An 11,975-nucleotide genomic window follows, 5' to 3' on the forward strand; every position below is an offset into this window, starting at 1 on the left:
ATCTCAATCCTTAACATTGGCTTGAATCTTTAAAAGTCAATTGAATGTCATTCGATTATTCTTATTATTATTCTTCATTTCAGTTGTATATTCTCAGGATAGTGATAGCATCACTAATACATTACAATCTTGGGCATGGTTGTGCAATGTATTCTCATCTACAAGTTAGGATTAAAAACTACCACTCATTTTCTGATGAACAAACTTGGGCCATTATGAAGATGACTGAAGAGTGATCAATCTCATGCCTAACCTCAATCCTTAAACATAGCATTGACTTAGAATGTTTCTCTCTTATTATCTCATATATGTATATCATGCTTCAAAGTTGACCATCCAAATAGGTGATTATCAATTGGTTGTAAGGCTATCAGCTAGTGACATGGTTGTGCACTGCCTCAGCTGTTTACAACATGAAATTAGAAAGGAAGAATCTCTATATATATGGAACAAACAAAACAGGGATTATTCATTAATCAATAATTGGATCAAATGGCTGATAAATCAGTATTACTCATTCTAGCTCTCATGCTCATTCATGGCAGCCAAGTCAGTGGTTGCCTAAAGTCTGAACACAATGCTCTTCTTAACTTCAAAGCAAACCTCATAGACCAACATGACAGTCTCTCATCCTGGAACGAGAGTAGCAAAGACTGCTGCAAATGGGCAGGTGTTCACTGCAACAGCAACAACTCTGGCCACGTCGTTCGCCTTGATCTCTCCAGCCAGTTACTGCAAGGCAACCTCACTGAATCCCTACTCAACCTCACTCATCTCCATTACCTTGATCTCAGCTTCAACTGCTTCAAGAACAATCCAATTCCCAAGTTCATTGGCTCATTAAAGCACTTGGTTTATCTCAATCTTCGTATCTCATGTTTCACCGGAGTTATACCTCATGAGCTCGGCAACCTCTCCAGGCTAAAGTTTCTTGATCTCAATGACTATTATTTGTATGACTATTATTATTATGGCAATTATAATTATGACACCATAATTGATGATGCTGCATGGCTATCTCATCTCTCTTCTTTGAGATACTTAAACATGCAAAGCGTGACACTCACTGGAGTGACAAACATCATGCAATCTCTCAACAATCTTCCACACCTTGAAGAAGTTTATCTAAGGCAGTGTTCCATGGAAAAGTCTTCCTCAGTCTTTCCCAGACCTCAACTTCACATCCTTAACTATCATGGACATTGGAGCGAACAACTTGGATAACATTAGTATTCCAGACTGGCTTTTCAGAATACCCAACCTGGTTCTTCTGTATTTGGATGTCTGTGGCTTCACTGGCACCATCCCTTCCTCTGTTGGCAATGCAACAAAGCTCGAGTTTCTAGACTTGAATCAGAACATGGACATGTCTGGTGACATTCCAAGAGAACTTTGGGAACCTCTGCAAAATCCAGCAACTTTATTTTGGTGGTTATACTTTCTCTGGTCAGAGCTTGGTGGATTTTGAACATGCATTCTCTGGATGCATCAAGAACAGTTTGAGTGTGTTATCATTCAAAGGTGGCTGGATGACGGGTATTTTGCCAGATTGGCTGGGTGATCTCGGAAACCTCACTGAGCTTGACCTTTCAGAGAATCACTTCTCTGGCTCTATACCTGAATCCCTTGGAAGACTTTCAAGGCTGAAATCCGTGGATCTTTCAGACAATGATTTGAGTGGCACCATCCCTGTCTCCATTGGAAGACTCTCATCACTGCAAAATTTGAACCTCGCATCTAACCAGTTGACTGGTATTATTCCTCAGAGTTTGGGACAGTTCTCGGAGCTAGAAACTTTGGATCTCAGTGACAACAACTTCAACTTCTCAGTCATCACTGAAGCTCACTTTGCTAATCTAACCAGTCTCAAAGATTTAAACCTGCGGGAAGCTTACTTAGTTCTTAATATAAGCTCTGATTGGCTTCCAAGGTTTAAAGCCAACAGCATAGACTTGAGGTCCTGCAAAGTAGGGCCTAAGTTTCCTGCATGGCTGGAAAATCAGGTGAACCTTTCAACACTGATGATGTCTAGTGCTTGGATCGAGGACTCCATGCCTGACTGGTTCTGGAACATCACATACACCATGACTTTCTTGGATCTCGCTTACAATGAGATCACTGGATTTTTGCCTACTCACTTGAACTTTCAACCTCAACTACAGAGAGTTGCTCTTTTGCTAGGCTTCAATCTCTTTGAGGGTTCTGTGCCAAATTTTCCTCCTAATCTTGCAGTACTGGACTTAACCAACAACTCACTATCAGGAACCATTCCTTCTGACCTTGGAGACATGATGAATTCATCTCAACTCGTTCTCCTCTCTTTCTCTTCAAACAACCTGGAAGGTGGTATTCCAAATTTTCTTTGTAACTTCATAAGCCTTGCCATTCTGGACTTGTCGAAGAATCATTTGACCGGAGGGATCCCAGATTGCTGGAACAATTCCAAAACACTGGGACACCTGAACCTGGCTAATAACATGCTCGAAGGTGGTCTTCCAGGTTCTATAGGTTCTCTGCAATCACTTCGAGTGTTGGACTTAAATAACAATAATTTGCATGGAGAGTTTCCATCTTTTCTAAAAAACTGCACTTCTCTAATCACTATTGATCTTGGCCACAACAAGTTCACTGGCAAAATCCCAACTTGGGTGAACCAAGTCATGATTTCACTCATGATACTCAACTTGGGATCAAATGATTTCTCAGGTGATTTACCTTTATTATCTAATCTCACTCTGCTTCATTTCTTGGATCTTTCCCATAATAGTTTCACAGGAATTATACCGAAATCTTACGGGAACTTCAGCAACATGGTAAATGGTAGTCAGGATGGTGGAGCATCATTTTTTTATCAATGGGTTTTCGCATTTTTTTGAACATGTCTGTGCAAACAAAAGGGGCAAATTTCCAGTTCGGCAATTTGCTATCATTTTTAAGACTCATGGATCTCTCCGCCAACCATTTGTCAGGCCAAATCCCTGAAGAAATACCTGACTTGCTTGCCTTGCAAAGCTTGGATTTATCAGGTAATCATCTGACTGGTCAAATTCCAGCAGATATTGGTCTTATGCGTTCACTGGAGTCTCTTGATCTCTCAAGAAATGGCCTTACTGGACCTATTCCAACAAGCCTGTCTACATTGGATTCACTTGGTTACTTGAACTTGTCTTGCAATAATCTGTCAGGAGAAATTCCATTTATTGACCATTTGACAACATTCGATGACCCATCTATTTATGTTGGTAATCTCAATCTTTGTGGATCTCCATTGCAAAAGAACTGCACAAGTAATAGTACAAGCCAAAATGAAGATGAAGAAGATGAAGGTGGAAATGATGGAATGCTTTGGATATATATTGGTTTGGTATCAGGTTTTGTTGTTGGTTTCTGGACAGTGTTCGGCATAATTCTGTTCAACAAGATGTGGAGGTATGCTTATTTTAGATTTGTGGATTATTTATTTGACAAGGTTTATGTGATGGTTGCTGTGGCCATATCAAAGCTCAGGAGGAATTTGGTGAAGATGAAATTAAGGTTGATGGGAGCTCTGCTTGCTGCTAATAATTAATGTTGTTGTGTTGGCTTCTTAAGGAATTAGTATGCAATGTATCTTTATTGAAGAACATATTGTTATTTCAGAATTAGTATGCTTAACGAGATTGTACCTTTATTGAAGAACATATTGCATAGTTTAATATATGAATAGTGTGCATGCTAGATTTGATTTGAAGCTTAGTAGTCATTTTATGTTTTATGTTTTGGTTTTTATTGGATCCTTTTGCCTGTTTTATGTTTTTTTTTTAATAAAAGTGTAGAAAAATCACATACATGTAGTTTTGTAGTGCACCCTTATATATTTCAGTTCAAAGTCTAATGGATCTAGTTTTATTCTTTGCTTTTCTTATGTTCTATACTCTTGTACCTTGTTGTTTGTTCTTTTAATAAATATGATTTATCTATTTAAAAAAAACACACAGACAATATTCAAGCCCTTGTGAGTAGGAAGAGAATGGGGTAACCTTGTAAAGCGGAAAAAATCTAAAAAAAAAAAACTGCATTCATATGCGCAGTTAACCATCAGTTTAATTGATATCAATTCAAAATATATTTCCAGAAGCGTAGTACACATTAACGGGGAAAATTACTCAATTCAAAAGCAAACTTCAGACTGGCCCATGGCATTCATGCAGGATAATACATGCAACAATAGAATAAGAAGCAACTTCTCCATGCCTACCCAGCATAGATTTAAATCAAAAAGCCAAATAAGTAACATGCCGGTGTTTCTGTGAATACATGCTTACAGATAGTATTGGTCATCACAAATTACAGTACTCTTCGCACTTGTGCTAGGGTAATGTTAGCGGTCATTGGTCATGCATGGATAGAAAGTTAAGCATTTGAGATTGTGTTGCATCTTCAAAACAGGATTAAACCATGGTCTGATGGGAGTAAGAGGGAACCTGAAGCCTGGACTTCAAATAGCATAAATTGGATTAATATCGGAATCAGAGAATTCTGAATTAGGATGCCATGGGTTTGAACCACTCCTAGATGACTTCCTCCTTTTCATGATTACCAATTTGAATTCTCCTTGCAAAGATTGTATTGATTTACATTTACTGTTATAGTTGCTGCAACATTGTCTCTGATTTTCTGCAATTCTACTAGAGATTTATGACTGTATTTAGCTTTCGGAAATCTAAATGATCATTGTCCCGGTATCGATTGGTAATTGAATCATTTCTATTCAGTGAAGATTCACATTGATGGGTGTTTGATTGCTTAAATTCTGTAATTTTTTATTCTTCAAGGTTGTGACAAAAATAAACTCATCCAAATATTCGATTGGTGATTGAATCATTTCTGTTCAGTGAAGAACATTAAGATTTTTTACTCTTAATGGGTCCAAAAAACTCATCCAAATAGTTAGTGACAAAAAATAATATGTAAGTGTGTGAAATTTTTATTTATTATCTAATATGAGACTATTTTTGGAAGGAAAAAGATTTTTTTAATTTGGGTTTGGTTGTCAAAGTAATATAAGTCAAGCCAAACCAAGAAACTAGCTTGGACCAATGCAATTCCAACATATGCAATAGATGCAATAGTCATATCCAAGTTGTAGACGAATTTGGTGGAGATGAGGTTGAGGTTTAGAAGAGCCACAATTGCTATTAATTGAGTATTTTTGTTTGACCATATATGTTTACAAGTCAATTGAATGCCATTTAATTATTAATATTTATTCTTCATTTCAGGTGTATATCCTCAGGATAAGGATAACATTACCATTTGATTATAACCTCTAATTAGCATATAGGTTTGTGCAATATATTCCAATCTACAAGCTTGGATTAAAAATTACCACTCATTTTCTGATGAACGATCATGAAGCTAGGTGACTGAAAGGTAATCAATCTCTAGTCTAATCCATAATTAATTAAACATAACATTGACTTAAATGTTTAAAAGTCAATTGAATGTCATTTGATTATTATTGTTCTTCATTTCAATTGAATATTCTCAGGATAGTGATAACATCAGAAACACATTACAATCTCGGACATGGTTGTGCAATGTAATCTTATCTACAAGTTTGGATTAGAAACTACCACTCATTTTAATTCTGATGAACAAACTAATTAGGCCATCACGAAGATGACTGAAAAGTGATCAATCTCATGCCTAACCTCAATCCTTAAATATATACAGCATTGATTTAGAATGATTCTCTCTTATTATCTCATATATCATGCTTCAAAGTTGACCTTACGTCTAAATATATGATTCTCAATCTGTCAGAGATTTAATACTCAGGCTAATGATCCCAAGATCAAGGCTATTATTGCCACTTGTGCATGCATGGTTTATCTGGAGGGCAAGATGAAACTCAGCTTCAATTTGATTACCCAAAATTGGCCTAGAAACTGCCTCTCAATGCTATTCAGTTTGCCATGGCTAGATTCCAAGATCAGCAAAACAATATCAGGGAGTGGTACTCTATCACAAGACAATTCCCAGGAAACATATCCATTATGTCAGATTCATGCTGGTCTTCAACTGAAACATATCCTTGTTGATTTTAGATATATATTATAATTGCAGGATCTTGTGGTGCAAGTGCTGTCTCTTCCTTACATGCTGAAGCTATTGCGATGGTGATTGCTTTCGGAGCAGTGCTCGAAGTGTGGATTGAAGCCAGTTAATATATACCTTCACTGATTGTAATCAAAGCATTGGTGATTGGTGGATATAATCCAAGAGGATAACCCAATTGTCATTTGGAAAATTCAAGGCACTATCAAGGAGATCCGATTCTGGCTTAACCAATTTCCACGTGCTAAAGTAGGAACCATTCCCCTGCAACCTAAATGATCTCCCAGATATATAGCTTGGCCGGCGTGGATTTTTTATGAGGCTTCTGAAGCCGGTTTTGAATTTTAATTGTTGTAGTTTATGTTGTGTTTCTTAGCGTGTTTTCCACATGAAAAAAACCTATCAGATAGTGACATGGTTGTGCACTGCCTCAGCTGGTTTACCACGTGAAAGAAAGAAAGAAAGAGCCTCTATATCTATCGAACAAACAAAAACAAGGATTATTCACTAATCAGGAATTGGATCAAATGGCTGATAAATCATTACTATTCATTCTAGCTCTCATGCTCATTCATGGCAGCAAATTTAGTCAATGGTTGCATAAGGTCTGAACACAATGCTCTTCTCATCTTTAAAGCAAGCCTCATAGACCAACACAACAGTTTCTCACCATGGAATGAGAGTAGCAAAAACTGCTGCAAATGGGCAGGTGTGCACTGCACCAGAAACAACACCGGCCATGTCGTTCACCTTGATCTCTCTGGCTGGTCTCTGCAGGGCAACCTCACTGAATCCCTACTCAATCTCACTCATCTCCAGTACCTTGATCTAAGCAATAACTGCTTCAATAGCAAACCAATTCCCAATTTCATTGACTCGTTAAAACACTTGGTTTATCTCAACCTTGGTGTCTCATGGTTTCAAAGGAGTTATACCCCATGAGCTCGGCAACCTCTCAAAGCTAATGTTTCTTGATCTCAATGCCAATGATAATTATGACGCCAGTAGTTGATGATGCCACATGGCTATCTCATCTTTCTTCTTTGAAATATGTAACCATGAATGGTGTGGGACTAACTAGAGTAACAAACATCATGCAATCTATCAACAATCTTCCCCACCTCGAAGAAGTTTATCTAAGGCAGTGCTCCATAGACAGTCTTCCTCAGTCTATCCCAAATCTCAACTTCACATCCTTAACTATCATGGACATTGGAAAGAACTTATTGCATAACACTAGTATTCCAGACTGGCTTTTCAGAATACCCAACCTGGTTGTTTTGAAAATGGACTGGTGTGGCTTCAATGGCACCATCCCTTCCTCCATTGGCAATGCAACAACGCTTGAGTTTCTAGACTTGCAGTGGAACCAGTACATGTCTGGTGACATTCCAAGAGAGCTTGGGAACCTCTGCAAAATCCAGCAACTTAATTTTGGTGGTTATACATTCTCTGGTCAGAGCTTGGTGGATTTTGAAAATGCATTTTCTGGATGCATCAAGAACAGTTTGAGTGTGTTATCATTCTATGGTAGCTACATGACAGGTCATTTGCCGGACTGGTTGGGTGATCTCAGAAACATCACTAAGCTTGTTCTTTCGCTGAATTACTTCTCTGGCTCCATCCCTGAGTCTCTTGGAAGACTTTCAAGGCTGCAATTCATGGATCTTTCATTCAATAATTTGAATGGCACAATCCCTATCTCCATTGGGAGACTGTCATCACTGCAATCTTTGAACCTTGAACAAAATCAGTTGAATGGTGTTATTCCTGAGAGTTTGGGACAGCTATCAGAACTAGAAATTTTGGCTCTCGGAAGCAACAACTTCAACTTTTCAGTCATCACTGAAGCTCACTTTGCTAATCTTACCAGTCTCAAGAATTTATACCTAAGTGACTTAGTTCTTAATATAAGCTCTAATTGGCTTCCCAGGTTTAAAGCTGACATCATAGACTTGAGCTCCTGCAAAGTGGGGCCCAAGTTTCCTGCATGGCTGGAAAACCAGGTGAACCTTTCAACACTGATGATGTCTAGTGCTTGGATCGAGGACTCCATGCCTGACTGGTTCTGGAACATCACATACAACATGACTCTCTTGGATCTCACTTACAATAAGATCAGTGGAAGCTTGCCTTCTCACTTGAACTTTCAACCTCAACTGCGGAGTGTTATTCTTTACCTGGGCTTCAATCTCTTTGAGGGTTCTGTGCCTAATTTTCCTCCTAATGTTGCAATTCTGGACTTAACCAGCAACGCACTCTCAGGAACCATTCCTTCTGACATTGGTGAAGTGATGAATTCATCTCAACTCTTGCTCCTCTCTTTCTCTTCAAACAACCTGCACGGTGGCATTCCAAATTCTCTTTGTAACTTCCCAAACCTTCACATTCTAGACCTGTCGAATAATAATCATTTGACAGGAGAGATCCCAGATTGCTGGAACAATTCACAAGCACTGGGATACCTGAACCTGGCTAACAACATGCTCGAAGGTGATCTTCCAATTTCTTTAGGTTCTCTTCAATCACTTCAAGTGTTGGACTTAAACAATAATAGTTTGCATGGAGAGTTTCCATCTTTTCTAAAGAACTGTACTTCTCTGATCACTATTGATCTTGGTCACAACAAGTTCAGCGGTAAAATACCAACTTGGGTGAACCAAGACATGATTTCACTCATGATACTCAACTTGGGATCAAATGATTTCTCAGGTGATTTACCTTTATTATCTAATCTCACTCTGCTTCATTTCTTGGATCTTTCCTATAATAGTTTCACAGGAACTATACCGAAATCTTACGGCAACTTCAGTAACATGGTGAATGTTATTGACAATGAAGGAGCATCATTTTCTGAGTACAGTGACTACAGTCTGTGGACATCATTTTCTAAGGCCAGTCTCTGGACATCATTCAACACATATGTTGCTGTCAGTGCTGGAGCATCATTTTCTATGCCAAGTCTGTGGACATCATGTTAGCATCGGGTGAAAAAGAATGTGAATGAACTCTCACAAAACACTCAGATTTCACACTCGAAATGAGTTCTTAATGTAACAATGGAATGAAGGAAGAAATGTAAAGAGGAAGGAGATAAATCAGATGCTCTGAAATTCCTTACTACCGTTTCATTAATTCATTCAAGCATTTAAACAAACAACTGATATGCATGCCAGTGAAGCAGCATAGTTCATACCACCAGAACAATTGAAACATAAGAATACAAACATACAGTGAAAGTAAATACAACAATAAGATAAATTTAGCTTGATGTGATTCCCAATTCAGTGCTGAATTGAAATCTCTTCGGCTGTGGTGGAGAGTGAGCTGGAGACTGGGAGTGAGTGAAGGAAACCTGGGGAGCAAGCCTCAGTGGCTTCAGTGAAGTGTCTGATCAAACATCCTCAACATCCTCCCCTTGATCAGAGAAGTCTCTAATTCCCAGCTCAAGTCTCAGTGCTTCAAACTTGCATCTTGGCAATGGTTTGGTAAACGAATCGGCAAGGTTCTTTTCAGTCCTGCAGTGTTTAACATCAATTGCTTCATCTCTTATAAGATCCCGGATGAAGTGAAAGCGGGTGTCAATGTGCTTTGTACGCCCATGGTGGACAGGGTTTTTGGCGATACAAAGTGCAGACCGATTATCACACCAGATGAAAGTGGAGCCAGATTGTGCTTCATTCAAATCTCCCAACAAACGCCTCAACCAAACGACTTCACAGAAAAGCAGCGATCAAAAGAAATATACTACGCTTGCGTGCTAGACAGGCGATGATGGCTCGTTTCTTGGAGCACCGGGGCTATAGCTCCTGAACCAAGTGAGAAAATCCATCCCGTGGTACTCTTCCGGTCATCCTGAGAACCGCTCCAATCACTGTCAAAATAACCAAATAATTTAAAAATTCTCACCTCGTTATAATGAATCCCATAATTAATCGTTCCATCGATATAGCGTAGGATTCTCTTCAAGGCTCCCAAGTGATGCATACTTGGTTTTTTTGCATGAACCGAGATGACAAGGAAGCGACTTGAGCTATGTCTGGTCGAGTATGAGATAAATATAATAGCCCCCCAATTAACCTTCGGTATCTCACTGGATCGGGTTTCTCCCTGAATCGTCAAGCAGAGAGAGTTTTTCATTTGCATTCATAGGTGTATCAATTGATTTGCAATTCTCCATCCCGACTGCTGAAAGTAAATCAGCAGATGAATCGTGTTGAGATACAAAGATTGATCCTTTCTTCTGAGTAATTTCAAGACCAAGAAAGTACCTCATTGGTCCGAGATCAGACATCTCGAAGGTATTCATCATGGAGTTCTTGAATTCCCTTAGCTGCATCTCAGAAGAACCCATATAAAGGATGTCATCGACATATAAACAGAGTAGCAGAACACTATGATCTTCTCCCTTCTTACAATACACAGTCGGTTCATTTGGACTGCGAACGAAGCCCAACCGAGTGAAATATGCATCGATGTGACTGTACCAAGCTTGAGGAGCTTGACGGAGGCCATACAAGGCTTTGTGAAGTCGATACACACAAGCTTCTTTTCCTTTCACTATAAACCCTTCCGGCTGTGTGACAAAGACCTCTTCCTTGAGCTCTCCATTAAGAAAAGCCGATTTAACGTCAAGTTGATAAACTGTCCATTCTCGTTGAGCACCAATGGACAGAAAAATCCTCACTGTCTCCATGCGAGCAACTGGAGAGAAGATTTCTTCGAAATCAACTCCCTCCTGCTGAGAATACCCTTTTGCCACAATACGAGCTTTCTTCCTTAACAGTGTTCCATCTGGATTAAACTTCGATTTGAAGACCCATTTCAAACCGATTGTTTTCTTCCCTTCTGGTAGAGAGGTTAAACTCCATGTTTTGTTTTTAGTAATTGCAGTAACTTCTTCCTTCATGGCTGCAATCCAATCTTTATGCATCGCAGCATCTTCGTAAGTGATGGGATCTCCAACAGTGAGAGCAAAAGAGCAAGAGTGATAGATTTCAGAGAGATTTCGGTACCTCATCGGAGCGCCACCGTCTTCTCCGACGAGTTCTTCAATATCTGGAGAAGAAGAGCAATTTGGAAGATGACAATCCAGCCGTTCAGAGAACTGATCGAACGGTGTGGATTGTGCACGAGTTTTGGTCTTTGAAGTCACGTTTTCCTCACGTGCGGGCTCACAGTTTGATGGAGCTAACTCAGCACGCTTCAGCCAATCCCACGCCTTTTCTTCGAAAAAGCGAACGCTTCTGCTGACGTGTACGCGTTTAGAATCCGGAACGATGATCTTATAGGCTCTCGAGATTCCGCTGTAGCCAATGAAAACACCGGCAAGTGACCCGGAGTCAAACTTCGACCTGAGTTGCGGGTCAACGAGTATGAACGCCAGGCACCCGAAGACTCTGAAGTGATCCACACTCGGTTTCTCTCCGGTCAAGGCTTCCAAAGGCGTTTGGAGCTTCACAGCAGAGGTGGGAGACCGGTTGAGAATATAGACGGCGGTGGCGACTGCTTCGGCCCAGTACTCCGGCGGCACAGACATTTGCCTTAACAGGGTGCGCGCCATCTCTGTTACAATCCGGTTCTTCCGCTCGGCCACTCCGTTCTGCTGAGGTGTTCGAGGAACAGATAGTTGATGCCGAATACCTGCATCTCTGCAAAAGGTATTGAATTCGGTGGAGGTGAACTCTCCCCCACGGTCAGTGCATAGTATCTTCACTGGGAGAGACAATTGCTTCTCCACCAACACTTTGAACTCTCTGAATTTTTCAAAAGCTTCTAGCTTTCTTTGTATAAAGAACACCCAACTGTGTCTTGAGTAATCATCAGTTAACAAAAGGAAATAGATATTACCTCCTATGGATGGAGTATTGATTGGT

At 39.8% G+C, this 11,975-nt stretch overlaps 1 protein-coding gene and 1 pseudogene across 1 annotated transcript; both read left to right on the plus strand.

Annotated features, from left to right (window-relative positions):
- The first annotated feature begins 1,487 nt into the window (after nucleotides 1-1,487).
- On the plus strand, nucleotides 1,488-3,706 carry LOC120273694 (annotated as a pseudogene).
- A 3,388-nt stretch (nucleotides 3,707-7,094) lies between these two features.
- On the plus strand, nucleotides 7,095-9,080 carry LOC120273307 (receptor-like protein EIX1). The gene has a single exon (XM_039279929.1). The coding sequence runs from the start codon at nucleotides 7,095-7,097 to the stop codon at nucleotides 9,078-9,080; it is 1,986 nt and encodes a 661-aa protein (XP_039135863.1).
- Nucleotides 9,081-11,975: the final 2,895 nt, after the last annotated feature.

The sequence above is a fragment of the Dioscorea cayenensis genome, chromosome 12 (genome assembly GCF_009730915.1).
Source record: "Dioscorea cayenensis subsp. rotundata cultivar TDr96_F1 chromosome 12, TDr96_F1_v2_PseudoChromosome.rev07_lg8_w22 25.fasta, whole genome shotgun sequence".
In the NCBI taxonomy this organism is placed as follows: Eukaryota; Viridiplantae; Streptophyta; class Magnoliopsida; order Dioscoreales; family Dioscoreaceae; genus Dioscorea; species Dioscorea cayenensis.

What these genes read in the sequence shown, in the direction of transcription:
- LOC120273307 (XM_039279929.1), top strand. Translation starts at nt 7,095, where the DNA reads ATGACGCCAGTAGTTGATGATGCCACATGGCTATCTCATCTTTCTTCT.